General features: G+C 36.3%; 3 protein-coding genes across 3 annotated transcripts; 2 read left to right on the top strand and 1 right to left on the bottom strand.

Moving 5' to 3' along the window:
* Nucleotides 1–489: 489 nt before the first annotated feature.
* LOC108366454 (collagen and calcium-binding EGF domain-containing protein 1-like) lies at nt 490–908 on the bottom strand. The gene has a single exon (XM_017620870.1). The coding sequence runs from the start codon at nt 850–852 to the stop codon at nt 514–516; it is 339 nt and encodes a 112-aa protein (XP_017476359.1). The 5' UTR covers nt 853–908; the 3' UTR covers nt 490–513.
* A 6,854-nt stretch (nt 909–7,762) lies between these two features.
* On the top strand, nt 7,763–8,648 carry Cp18 (Chorion protein 18). The gene is made up of 2 exons (XM_017620869.1): nt 7,763–7,777; nt 7,928–8,648. The coding sequence occupies exons 1-2, from the start codon at nt 7,763–7,765 to the stop codon at nt 8,582–8,584; spliced, it is 672 nt and encodes a 223-aa protein (XP_017476358.1). The 3' UTR covers nt 8,585–8,648.
* A 3,071-nt stretch (nt 8,649–11,719) lies between these two features.
* LOC108366455 (uncharacterized) lies at nt 11,720–12,614 on the top strand. The gene is made up of 2 exons (XM_017620871.1): nt 11,720–12,035; nt 12,120–12,614. The coding sequence occupies exons 1-2, from the start codon at nt 12,021–12,023 to the stop codon at nt 12,564–12,566; spliced, it is 462 nt and encodes a 153-aa protein (XP_017476360.1). The 5' UTR covers nt 11,720–12,020; the 3' UTR covers nt 12,567–12,614.
* Nucleotides 12,615–14,146: the final 1,532 nt, after the last annotated feature.

Below are 14,146 nucleotides of genomic sequence, written 5' to 3' on the forward strand. Positions count from 1 at the left end.
GAAAGAAATGTTTCTGGGAATTTCAAAAATAAATCAACTACAAGTCTAAGTTTGAATGGTTGACGAAATGACTGAAGTGAAGCGACATAATTTAGTCGATCGTTGTAGCCATTATAATCAAAGTTAGGTAGGTACATATGTACATATGTTTGTATGTAGTATATATTAGTGGGTCAGGCAGCCTGCTGGTGAGAGATCACTGACCGCACACAAATAAATCAGTGATGAATATTCGTAAATTGGTGACTTAACACAAACGCACTTATACACATACATACATGCATATATGTATACGTATGTGCATAGGTGATTGCGATAACAGCATTCACTCACTTGGCTTTCCCTTTGCCATACTATCTTTGAGATCTAACGACCTAGTTAACCTAATACTCGTAGAAAATAGTTAATTATTCAATAACCATTAAATTATTTATTCTTTTAATACATTTTTTAATACAAACATATGTATGTGATGCCTTTTGTAGAGCTTTTTTCATATTTTCTGCAGACGTTTCACTCATAATCGTAGTTATCGAATTCCTCCTCCGCCTGAATGCAATATGGCATTTGTCGTACGGAAGCTTCACGAGTTTCTTTTGGTCCAGGCCTATCCATAAATTCCTTCTGCCGAGGAGCGCCAGGTAGTCTGTTAGGGAGCGGGAAGCCACGTCCTCCACGTAAACCAAGCGTACTTTGTTGACCAGCTGCATCGTCACGCCCATCACGGCCTGTGGAACCTTGTGGCCCGATGGTTCCTACCTCCTCAATGTCTTCAGTGGGGTCACGTGGTATCTTATTGTCTACCTCACCTAGCAGAAAAGGTAGTCCCGGTGGCTCTGGATGGGTATACATCGACGCTTGTTTGACGAAGTGTGCTTCTAGTAGCCGAGGGGTATGACACAGCGCAAGGGTAACTGTAAATAAAACTGTTTTTGAAAATTTCCATTCAAGTTCAGTTCGAATTAATGCCTAATCAGTAGAATGTATGCTGCGTAATCCATTTTACGCGTTCAACTGTGCGGAGGACAAACACCGAGCTCCTTTTATATGCGTACGCAGGCAGTGCATTATTGGCCTAGGAAAGAGTAATAGAATGCATGACAGCGGTGATTTGAGTATCGATACGAGATAAATTGATTAGATTGAGAGCGTGGTTCCTTGGATGCACCATAGAATGATCTACATACTCATGTACTTACATACTTAATTCGTTTTTTACTACTAATTTCGATTATTTTCCTAATGAACAAGCCTATAAAAAGTCTTTGCTGCGAAACAAGTTTATTTCCCATTTTCCGACAGAAATAAATTAAATGCACTTTTTTTTGATTATGATTTGTCGAAGCATTTCCTATAGCAAAGCTGGTTGAAAGCACTTCACAAGCGAGATTTATGTAAGTGTTCGTAGGCCGTAAATGAAGATAACATCTACGAGTCGCATTTACACACCTAGCTAATGAAGCAGTTAAATTTATTGGAAGTAGAGTAGGTATGCGCATACATACATACATATGTAAAAATAAAATTAGAATATAAAATTAATTTAAACTATCAAAATCTCTAATCACCCTATATCTGAGAATATACAAATGTACGTATGTATATCTCGTCATTCTCATGCCAGAAGCATGAATGTGTAAATTTATCAGTTTTGAGTTATTGGGTTAACTTGATTAACCTTTGCATGTTCTATGTTATACCAAAACCCAGAATACCATGCGTATACGGAAAGCACATATTTTATAATTTAAATTGCATAAATTTAGAGTTGAGTCTCGGTGAAAAAAAATTAAAACTTGATTTCCCAAAACTTTAATTTTTACACATTCATGTTTCTGGCATACGGGCTGCGATATATACAAATTTTGGTATGCACCACCTGATGAACTCTCCCAGTGATTGCAACATGTTTTTGTTGATAGCTGCATACCAAAGTAGCTTTTCAAGAACCTTTAATTAAAAAAGAAATCCCGTTTGGACATGGTTTGGTTATATCCCTACAAAGCAACCTGTTGATCACTTGTGAAATGCTGCTCAAATTGTAAAAAAATAACCGTTTATAACTTTCATGTAAGCGGAATATATATAAGTTTGGATTTGCTGAGTGGAGATTAGGGTAATCTCCATAAAAAGCGGTTGGTTTAAAAATAAATCTTTAGGCTCTAAATTAAGGCTTCAGGGCTTCTGTGATAAGCCCTAGTTGTAGACTGTTTGTCGCGGTATACTCTTAGCCAACAACAGCTGCTTCTCAAATCATTCGATGTATGTATGTTTGTTTTCCGTAAAAAAATAACTGACGCTCACAGTTTCGCTAAGGTTTGATACGCCAGATGATTTTTGCAAACATTTTTTTATGCCAAAAGAACTTGCTTGAAGGTCTTTCCATTGCTTCCTGACGAGCGTCACACAGTGGTTCGAAATTGGAATTTTGTATTCACAATTCACTGGAGCCTCCATTTCTCACTCAATCATATTAAAGTAGCAATTTTGAAGAAACTCGATTCTCCTGTCCCAAGCTAATACAAACAAGCAAAAATTCAAAAATCGAGCTGAACTGGTCTCTTGCAAATTTTATTATGTAACTTTAATTAAAAAAAAATTTATCAAATTGAGTGAAAAATGAAGGCTCCAGTGAATTGTGAACACTAAATTCCCGTTTTGAACCACTGTGCGCTTGCTACATGGAAGGTCAATTGGTCGGTCCTCGTAAAAGATATTATGCCGGGGCTTACCGAGTATAGCACCAATATGAACCCACTCGCCAACGATGGCCGCTGGGCTAACCACCATCAATCCCAAGCAAGCGGACGTTTTCTTCATTTGGTGTCTGTTTTGTAACATGGATCCCCCTTTCATTGTATCCAAAATTTTTTTAGTATCACATAATGTAAAGACGTATTTCCTCTTTCGGAAGAAGACAATTAGTGTTTTCCAGCGGCCCCTATTGGCAGCACCTCGATTATTTTTGTTTTTAAAATGAAACAATTGTGGATTATAGAAAATTCACGAGTGTTAGTTCATTTCAGAGAACCCCATGAAAATAGTTGCGCCGAAATTATGGATCCACTCGCAATCGAGCAGAAATTGGAAGGGAAATTTAATTGGCTTAAATTCTTAAATTTCTTCATGCATACAATATGCTAATGATCGCAGATTTATATTGGTGGTGAATTTTTATGTTTTTACAAAGAGTTAGTGAAGTTTACTGGCAAATGTGGGCTTAATGAACATTTGCAAAGTAGATTTTTATTTTATTTTTATTTTAAGTGCAAAAACGCACTCTAAAATGCATATTTTTTAAATTAAGCGCATTTGTTTCTATATAGTACTACAATCATATCATATCTTATCTTTTACTCTATCCGATATATGTAATTATTTTCCGCAACCGCAATCGTCATCACTCAATGCCTCTTGGCCAAGCGAACTTTTGAATATTGAAACGATATCCGTGTCGGCCGTCAAATGTAAAGCCGCCATTATAACGAAAACGGTTTTAATGATCTATGTATGTACAAAAGTATATGTAAAAATCATAAATGAAATCAATTTGTTTTGCAAAATTTTTAAATTCATTAACTTACAACAACACGTAAACTTAGCATGGCTATTAAGAATCTATTCCGTCAGCTATGGAGCTAAATTTGCACTAAGCTATACATTTTTCAGTTTGTTTTCTACCACTTAAAATTTAATTGGCTTTAGGGCTATTACACAATAGCTTTGTACGACGGTGCGAACGTGCCACAAATCTTGATATCTCGAATGCATTTCAAGCTGCGCCCGCATTTTGGCTCAGGGGGCGCCAATTTTTCCTCGATTCTTAAAAAAACTTGTGTTAAATGCCTAAAAGTAGGCTAAATGCTAGCGAGCGAGAACTCGTTTAGTTCATTCACTTTGTTCGATTAGTAATTCTTTAATTTTGAAGGGCTAACTAAGTAGGTCGCGTACTTGAATACTCCATTAACATTGACCGAATTTCTTGCATTATTTGCAACTTTTACTGTCTGCGCACCGCACTTCCGTAAATACATAAGTATGCTTGCATGTATGTATGTATGGCTGCACACCGCTGAGCTAATTTGTCATCCAACTTTGGCACAATTTTGCTTTAAGTTGTTATTTTTATTTGAAAATTATTTATTTATTTATTTGAAGAAAATTTTTGCTTTGCAATATAATTTTTATCATACCTTTTTGTTTTTTGTATATAAAATATACCAGCGCAGCAGAATTGTGAAGTAGACGGTGCAAAAAATGCAAAAACCACCGGAAAAATTTCGCTTGCATACGCTTACATACATACCTACATAAATGCATAGCTATATACTTATACTAAGTAAAGTTTTCTTACAGATACGAGTCGAATATTTTACTACTGCTAAAGCTTTTGAAACGCTTTGCGTTTAGAGGTAGAATGTACAGTGGGCTTATGTAGCAGTCAATTGGTCAAAATCATTAACAATAGGACTCCTCTATATAACTACGGTGACCATTCGTACCGATTTTGCGGGACAGTACCGATTTTGTGAAAATTGTCCCGCTAAATATTTCTTTAAAGTCGGGACGCATACGAGTCCAGATTTTTAATATTTGTACCGATTAAATCCCGATTTTCAGTGTTTTCTTTATTAATTTAACAACAGTCTTCCTGTACTTTGACCCAAAAACAATTTTTCGTACAAACGTGGAAACACTTTCGCTATCACAAACAACATAGAATATATCTATGATCTTTGATTATGTTTTGTTCTGTCAAACTGGTACTCTTGTTGTATTGTAGTCATAATTATTGTAAAAAAAAAATGTAAGGGTTTTATAACTATTTGCTAAGTTTTTTTTTAATGGAACGATTCTAACTTGAATTTAGTGAAATTGTAAAAAATAATACTAATTCCCTCAAAAAAATCATGGATATGAAAAATATAAGCTCTCGATGCAGTGGAAAAAATATTAATAGGTAAGAGTCATTTTAGCATTCTCCGAAAATTAGAACAATCCGTACAAGTTTCATAAAAATTTTGACTCTTTTAATTATATTTCTTAGAAATATTCTGAGCCCATTAGTTTACAATCTGGTCACCGTATCTATAACGAAAACTCCTCTTTAACGAAGTTTTATTTTAAGATACTGCTTTTTTTCTTAAACGTGAGAGTTGCGTAAATTCCTAAATAATATACACTTTTATTTTTTGGTCTAATAAAATCATGAAAAAAATTTATTTGTGATTTGAATCGTAAACCAAATAAAAATTAATTTATTGCAAATTTATTTGTTTCACTGATTCTCCAACTAAAACACTTTTTTATGAAATACAAGCACGATTTTCGAGAAAATAAAATGTATTTTTTATTTGGTTTTTGAATCTACTCACAAATAAATTATATTTTTTATTTGTCCATCGAATCAAATCACCAATCAAATAGATTTTTTTTTTAAATTAATAGCGGATTTTAAATCATTTAACCCTGATTTTGCTTCAAAAATGACTTTTCTATAACGAGGTTATTTAAAAGCAAAAATTAGTGAACACAAAAACCGCCAGACACGGTCACTTCAAAATTAAAATTTTACGCTTGCATTCATGTAATGGCTGAAACACAATATCGGCGAACTCAGGGGGATTTGTTAAATCTGGCTTAAAATAAATCAATTTTCAAGAATGTCCCCTTCTTTTAGATTTATGTATGTAATTATTTCCCCATTTCTAAATACGGGTTCGTGTTTTTTTTAATTATTAATTCAACGAAGTGATATCAGCTGTTTTCGTTACCGCTCTAATCGCGTAGAAGTTGGCGAAATAGCAGGGCGAACGGTGAACAACGGAATCGCCGGTATTTTGTATCAAGCGTAAAACAGCGACGATCAGAGATATCTATTTACACTCTGCACTTGCCCGGATTAGTTCTACAGAAAGATTCACACTAGTCACGACCAAAACTTAACCCGCGGGAAGAGCTTCAAGTTATGTAGATTTTAGCTCTGATGCAATACTTTTCGTGTAAAATCCTGTAAAAATGTCAAACAGAAAAACTACTGAAGTGAGAGTAAGTACACGTAAAGATGAATATAAAAAAATAAAGCAGAAGATAAATATAGAGATAAAGATTAAGATTAGAATTAAGATTAAGACTAAGATTATGATTAGGGTTGCGATTAAAATTAATTTGAGATTAAAATGTGGACCCACTGTAGAAATTTTCTGATGGGATGGAGCAGTGTTACCAGATTTTCATAATTAATTCTATCTCCAGTTGTCATATGTGCAAATCCTATCATTGCGGGTGTTACGTTACCACGTTTCCTTAAATTTTTTTTGTAGGCAAAAAATTATAAGCGAATAAATTTCTGTGGTATAAGGGAAGGTTTAAAGCGGTACTTATAAGGGCAAAAAGTGGAAATTTGAATTTAAATTAATGTCGGTGAATTGGCGAATTTGCTTACACCTGTGTTCCACTTTATGCGTAAATAGAGAGTTAGTAGCAATTTCAAGTCCCTGGTTCAGTTCAGTTCTATAAAATGATCAGTTAGCCGCTCTAAAAATTCGATCAATGTGGGAATTTCCCGCTCGTTTTATTCTATAATTTTTATTTGGTTGGCAACCCTATACAAGTGGAACAAAGGTGCAACTACAGTAAGACCCGCTTATGGATATATTATTTTGGGTCATATTCAAATAGATTATGTTTGCAACTTATGTTTATTTTTTTTTAAGATTTTCCAACTAAAATACAGTGCATTCCCTAACAAATACCATATAAACCTAAGTTCAAAATTTTGAAGAACACTGAAAAAAAAATTCATAAAATTTCAAACATTCTTCTCAAAAGTGTAAAGTTTTTTTTAATCTACAGTTTTATAGCCAAAAAATTTAAAAGCGCACTTAAAAGGGGAAAATTGTAGGTAAAATGGTAAATGGGGTAAGAAAAATTTAGGTACTTAAGCGGGTTGGGTAACTAAGCGGGGAGGTACTTAAGAGAGCGATTTTCTTCAGATTACATCAAAAAATTCACGGTGCCCAAAAATGCAGGTTACTTAAGCGGGTTTCACTGTACCTACAGTGTATCGCTGTTTTTAGCTGGAGTATTTGGAGATTCACATAGCCTATTCGTACTCTATTACACATTTTTTAAATTTTTATTTAACGTATTTAAGATTTTATTAATAGCATGTACATACACGCATACATATGTACACATTTCCATATGTGTATACCGAAATGCAGTTATGTATAAAAATGCACCGTAATTTAAATGAAAATGATTCATAGTAAGTATGTATTTTTAATGCACTGGGCTCACTCTGTGTTAATTAATTTCGCTTATCACTGAGCAGCTCATTTCATAATACAATTCAAATGGTTTAGCGTGCAACAACAACACAAAAAAAATATATAATAATTGTTTTGCTACAAATATTGTGCACTAACAATGCAAACGTAAAATTCAAATTCGGTGCGTTACAAACGAAAAGCCTCACGAAAAAAATACTAAATTATGTATGTACATACATATTTACATACATATGTACATACTCGTAGTGTAGCTATTATGCATTCAAAATAGAATTCGCCATTTCCATGTGGAAATGCCGTATGGAAATACCGCACACACCCCCGTTGCTTCACTCGAAAATCGTTTTGTCACGTAATGTCCATAAGCGTCGAATGCCTTATTTCAGCTATAAAAACTTAACAAAAAATACTTTGAACGCATTCACAAAATCTTCTAACTTCAACATCAAACAGCAAATTTACGCAAAATGAATAGATTCCTGGTAAGTATGGCACAGTGTGACGGCAGCCTAGCCTAGCCGAGCCTAGCCTAGCTGCTCCTATTGCTACATATTTCCCCTACTGCATGTATGTACATATGTATGTATAGTATTGGATTAACACTGTTGTTGTTGTTTATTGCATATTTTTAGTATTCCTTTGCAACCATTGTGGCTGTTGTCAATGGCTACGCAATTGGAGGCGGTCAGTATGGTGGCTCCAGTGGCTCCAGTGGCGGCGGTGCGGTGATCGGTGGAAGTGTCTATCAACCAGCTGTTTCGCAGCAAACAATTGCTGTAGCGGTGCCTAGTTACAGCGCTTCCTCCGGTGGCTACGGCGCTTCCTCCGGCGGCTACGGCGTTTCCTCCGGCGGCTATGGCGCTGGTTATGGTGGCTCGTCAGGAGGATATGGTAGTTCGTCGTCCATTGATATAAGCAGCTTGTTATTGGCAGCCGGAGGTGAACTCGGCACACAAAATTTGGCTCAACTGGCATTATCACTGCCATCAGCTGGAGGTCCGCTAATTGACACCACTGGTCTTTCCTCCTACAGCGGCAGTGCATCTTATGCTGTTCCATCGGGTGGCAACCTCGCCTATGCTATTGCTCCAGCTCCGATCGTACACCATGCTCCAGCACCAGCTCCAAACGTATACCAAGCTCCTGCTCCTCTAGCTGTAGCTCCACATCATGCGGCTGCATTAGCGCCAGCACCCGCCGCAGCTCGTAGTCCTTCAGCTGCTGCTGCTGCCAGTTACATTTCAGATAATAGCGTTGTTGCTGCTCCAGCCTCTGCTGCCGCTTATTAAAATCTGTGATATTAAATATTTCTACTAAATTGTGCATGTTCGATGTTAAGTTCAGAATAAAATGTGATATTTCGAACAAAGAAAAACACAAAAGATAAACTACTTTTTGATACTTTAACGGTTTTATATACGTTCGATATTAGAAGTAACTCGATTTTTGGAATGGCTTTTGTGGGACCCAAGCGCTCAAATTATTCACAAGTTTCCTTTGTATGTAGGTAAATGAAATGCGCATTCACTGAAAGCTCATCGGATTGACGTGTCACTCTAATCGAAATGGACGTTAATCTATTACTAACAAACGTTCAGATATACTATGCTACATAGCTGAGTGATTACCTAATTATAATGCCAATACTCTTATTTACATATGTACATATGTATGTACCGCACATGGACATTAGGGTAGTCTTTACATTTGCAAGTCGTAGGCACTTACTAAAAAAATTTTGAACCGTTTGGAAAGCGTTTGGTGGAACCAAAATCCAAAAATTTTTTGAAAAGCGCAATGCTATGTATTACACAGCCCAACGAAACTTTGGCACAAATTCAAAGACGATAAATGCAAAAAGACATCCAATTTCTAAAAGGTGCAAGAGGTGGGCGCGGTTGTTAAAACCGATGATNGCTGTTGGCAAAAATTTTTCCAACAGAAACTAACAGCTTCCCCTCAAAATGAAATGTCACTTTGCTCTCTCAATTTCCCCTACTTTGCAAGTTTTTTGCGTACGCGAACGCAAAAACCTGTAAGTTTTGGTTAAACATGAACAATTAACAGCTACGCGAACGAACCTAATATAGTCAGTAATTGCGCGCTTATAAGCTTAAAGAAGTCGCGGCACAGAGAGGTACTTCTCAATTCGGACGGAGCTGATGGTGTTGCTTAACGCCTTAAAGCCATTTTACACAACCATTTCAAAAATGTACATAGGTCCGCAAGCTCTATGGTTGTTCTTCTTGGTATGCAGTTGCAGATTCAGGACTATATTCAAACCCGACTCTTGCGTGTCCGTTCGCGCACTCTGGATAATGTGAGAAGCCCACTTGTGGGATGCGGTAGTGAATCCTTGTGAAGTCTTGGGCTACGGCAGAAAGAGAGTGAGTCTTGGTGGCTCCCCTCCGACTTATTTGACTTGCGGTCCGGCTGCAAGCGGACGTCTGCCTTAGAGCACATACATAGCTTGCTCTAACTATGTATATTTACATAAATGTGCAGGTTATAAGACCCTCCCTGAAACGGATTGTGAGCTGGGATTGGGACACGCAACATAAAACCTAGCTCCATAGAATACAAAATAGACAAAAATCTTTCCTCTCGGCACCCACGATGGAAGTAAGGATACCACAAACATAATGAAAGCAGCAAGTGCAAAAGGACCTTTCCACAACTGGTGTGAACAACACCAAGGAGAGAGGAGCATGTCGAAGTTTTTATCTTGACCCAACGGTGGTTAAACGGTTGTAGCGTCAAATAAGAAGAAGGATTATTTCTAGGGTGATAGGAAATTCAGATGGTTGGCTCGCAGAATTTGTGCGAATGGAGAATGCCTGTTTCCTGATAGATTTAAAATGTCGGAAGCCTCACCGCACAATAGTTCAAAATTGGCATTTTGTGTTCACAATTCACTGGAGCCTTCGTTTTTCACTCAATTTGATTTTAATTTTTTTTTTTATGAAAGCTATTAAAATTTTAAAAAGACAAGTTGGGCCCGTTTTTTGAATTTTCGCTTGTTTGTATTAATTTTTAAAGTGCAAAGTGCAGAAAAAGTTGCAATTTTGAGGAAAGTCGATTCTTCTGTTCCAGTTAATAAATGTTATTTAATAAAAACTAGTTTAGAACCATTGTAAAGTTCTCCCAAAACGAAAAAATTTAAAAAATTCAAATCTTATACAAAAATTTTCACTAAAATTAATTTTTTTCGGTTTTTTTGGGTATGCAGTTTTATAGATCATTAAATTTTAGTAGATATAATAAATTGCAAGTTGCAAGTAGTAGTAGATGTGCTCGAAATGTTAGCGAAAAAATTATTAAAAATCAACGCAACCTCTTAGCCACTCATTTTATTATACTAAAATCGAATGATCTATAAAAACCCAACATTTTTCTAGAAACTCTATTTTTTTTTTTTAATTTTGGTGAAAACTCAAAAGGCTGATCCCGCGGCATTTTGCAGTCACAGCTGGGCACACTTATATTGCAGTTGGCAGCCATGCGATTTTCCGACCATATTCTGCATACAAGTTGATAAATGCAATTCAATCGGCAGGTCGTATTTTTTATCAGAGCAGGGTGGTAAAGTATACATAATTTACTTAAGTATGTTCCGCACATCATTTACTAGTTTGCCGCGTTTGTTCTTAAAGGAATTAGTCCTGACATGAGAACCTCCATAAGTCCCCTAACTTTCTTACAGACTTTTCGGGCTTTTTTCCTGGCGGCCGGCGTTTCAAGGTCTTTGGAATCACGCATTTCTGCCTCGGCTCACATTCACAATTTTGAAATTATCTTAAAACCTTTAAACTTCGGGTATTATAATTTTTAAAATTAATAATAAAAATCAAGGTATTTTTAAAATGGATTTTGTATGAAAAATTATTATGATCGTTAAGCAAATAGATAACTTCATTTAAATATTAAATCTGGTCAGGTGTTTATATTTTTTATTAACAAGAAGCTGTGAATAACTAAATTAATTTTTCAACTGGGACAAGCACTTTTTCGATACATTTTGGTTATTTTATCGATTTTTGGCACGCCCACATGAAAGCAGGCTATGCGGCAAATTTGATCGAAATCGTGAGTTATCACTACTTTTGTGACGTTTCATATGGAACGGCCGTTTGGTAACTTAATTAGCGCTAACATCACAAAAAAAAACAAAAATTTTGAGTAAATTTACTAGCAAGTTTACGACTCAGACGAAAACTAGCATGCGCGAGCAAGTTGAGTTTAGTGCTAAGTCTCGCCTACTAACCGCCTACGAAAATATTTTGCGACCCGAGACCAGTTTTTTTTTCATGAATCCAATCAAACTTATGACGAATTGGTTAAAATTGTTTGCAGATCGTTTTACGCTCAATTATTATAGACTGTAACGGAATTGAGAAAATGCTACACTTCTCACATTGATGAACAGCATTTATCAGCCAAAGACGTGTAAGCCATTCGCTGCGCAACGCCACAAACAACGCTCCCGACTGACGGTTAATAACTTCTTGCTGCCTTCAGCATGGTAATCTTTACGCTACCCAGTTGCAGTTGGTTGAATTTTCATTGAATGTGTCACGTAACCGCTGCGCAAACGGTCGGACGGTCAGCATACACTTTTTGGAATCGGCATATAAAAAGCATTTGAAATACTTTTGCCAGCTAGTAGTCTAAGTTATTTCAGAGGCAAAAACCCACTCGACACCACCAACCACCAAAACCACCAAAATGCAACGTTCAATTGTAAGTAGCTCAGCAAAGTAATTGTGCAAGTATGTGCATGTGAATAATCATTGCTTCATCTTTTCCGCCTCTAAATATGTACAGTGCGCCATCGTTCTTGTTCTTGCTGTTGTGAATGCAGCTCCTTATGGTAGCAGCAGCGGTGGCTATGCCGCCCCTTCTCACGCCCCAGCGCCAATCTACAGCAGAGAAGCCATAGTCAGTCAAGAGGGGCCAAGCGTTTTGTATGATATTCCTGCTCCATCGCACTGGAACTTAGCTCCCGCAGCAGCAGCCGGTCCCGTACTCACACCAGTCAATGCCCATCACATCTCTGGCTCTGGTACACCATCGTCGCTGGTTGGCATCTCCTCGCAACCAAGTGCCATTGCTGCTGCAGCTTCTGCCAACGTGCCACTGAACGCTGACTCGTACAAACTTTTGATTGTGCCCTCCTATGAAGTGCCCAATATAGTCGGACCGGAGCCAGCGCTTCCCGCCCATCGCCCATCATCAGCTGGTATTTACGGCATTCAATCGGCCAGTTATTAATTCAACGGCCTTTGAAGTTTCCAAATGAACTTAATGAGACTTTGAATTAAATACACGCTCTGGAAACAAAGTCCTTAATTAGTGATAAAAAAACTTTGTTTTATTTTGAAACTTTTTAACGGTATAAAGTCTGCTCCAGCATTGACTTTGCTTGCAAAAAAAACTAAGGTGAAAGGAAACTTTTCTAAATACTTGCTACTATGAGAAGGTTGTAAAGCCATTGTTGGACGGTTAGTAGCCAGGCCCTCCAGTTTCTGAAATTCATTTGAAAGGGTAAAACGTTCGATGAAGTTTTGTTATCCTGGTTGGAGAGGTGTTTGTTTATAGTTATTAAGCGGGCACTTCAGGGTACTATTTTATATACATATATACAAGGAAAATTTGAAAGTTAGGGGGGCTCGAGCACCCCCCTGCCCCTTCCTGGCTACGCCCATGTACGTAAGTTGGCAAATCGCCGAATTTCTAGTCTTCTTAGAAGCAAAGAGTCTTTCCTTTGAACTTCGGACTAAAACCATTCTAATGATATATAACTGTTTATACCTTAGAAGTATAGTTTAGCCGCAAAAGGGGTGTGAAGAGAACATGATTGCCTATTTATATATAAGACATATACATATATACATATGTCTAATCTCTAATCTCTAATCTGTATTTAAATTCAAGTGAGCCGAATGGAAGAAAGTGCAAAAGGCCTCAGCAAAAAAAAATATATATAAAAAAATCAACTATAATTTTTAGTGCACATTATTATACTAAAATTAAATTGCCTTCGAAAAATTCCGAGTAAAAAGTTTACAATTTTTATGAAATTTGTTTTTTCATTTAATTTGTTGAATTTTTGTGAGTTTTGCCCAAATTTTACTTATATGGCAGCCAATAGCCCGAGCAGCTAGCGCTGTAACTAACTATTAAATTTTATAATTTATTATAAATTTAATACAACAAATAAATAAATAAATAAATACTTATATGGCATATGTCATACAATAAGATATATTTTCATAAGATATTTGTGAAAATATATGACATTTAAATTTTGCATTTTGAATTTTTTTAAATGGAATTATATGAGTGCGGGGAGTTTCTCCGAAAATCGGCGAATTTTGCGGTGGCCTGCTGTCAAACCACAATTTTACTCTCACAAGTGGGAGTAAAAGGAGAACAGATCCAGAAGTGTACGGAAACGCTAAAAGCACTTTTTCAAATAAAAACGACAGTCGGTTTGTTTACATGACATTGATACAACACTGATTTGGCTGCAATATCACAAAAAAAAAATATTAAAATCTATACAATTAAGAATAATTGCGTAAATATTCAAATGTTTTGTTGTTTACCTCCATTTTATTAGCAAATAAATATACTTTGTTTACAAATGCAACCCTGCCTATCGTTTGACACTTTTCATGAATTTGCAGAATGAAAAACTCCGGACTAAATCCAGTAACTTCTGACTAGGAAGAGTTGCTCAGTTATTCTCTCAGAAGTATTCCCACTTGCAGGGTTTTTGTCTATAGGAACGATTTGCTGTAAGTTATACCGAACGAATGCCGGTAGAGATACCAAACTCGAAAAAAATT

This window comes from Rhagoletis zephyria, unplaced genomic scaffold (genome assembly GCF_001687245.7).
Source record: "Rhagoletis zephyria isolate East Lansing unplaced genomic scaffold, Rhagoletis_zephyria_1.1 Rzeph_scaffold_02278, whole genome shotgun sequence".
Lineage (NCBI taxonomy): Eukaryota > Metazoa > Arthropoda > Insecta > Diptera > Tephritidae > Rhagoletis > Rhagoletis zephyria.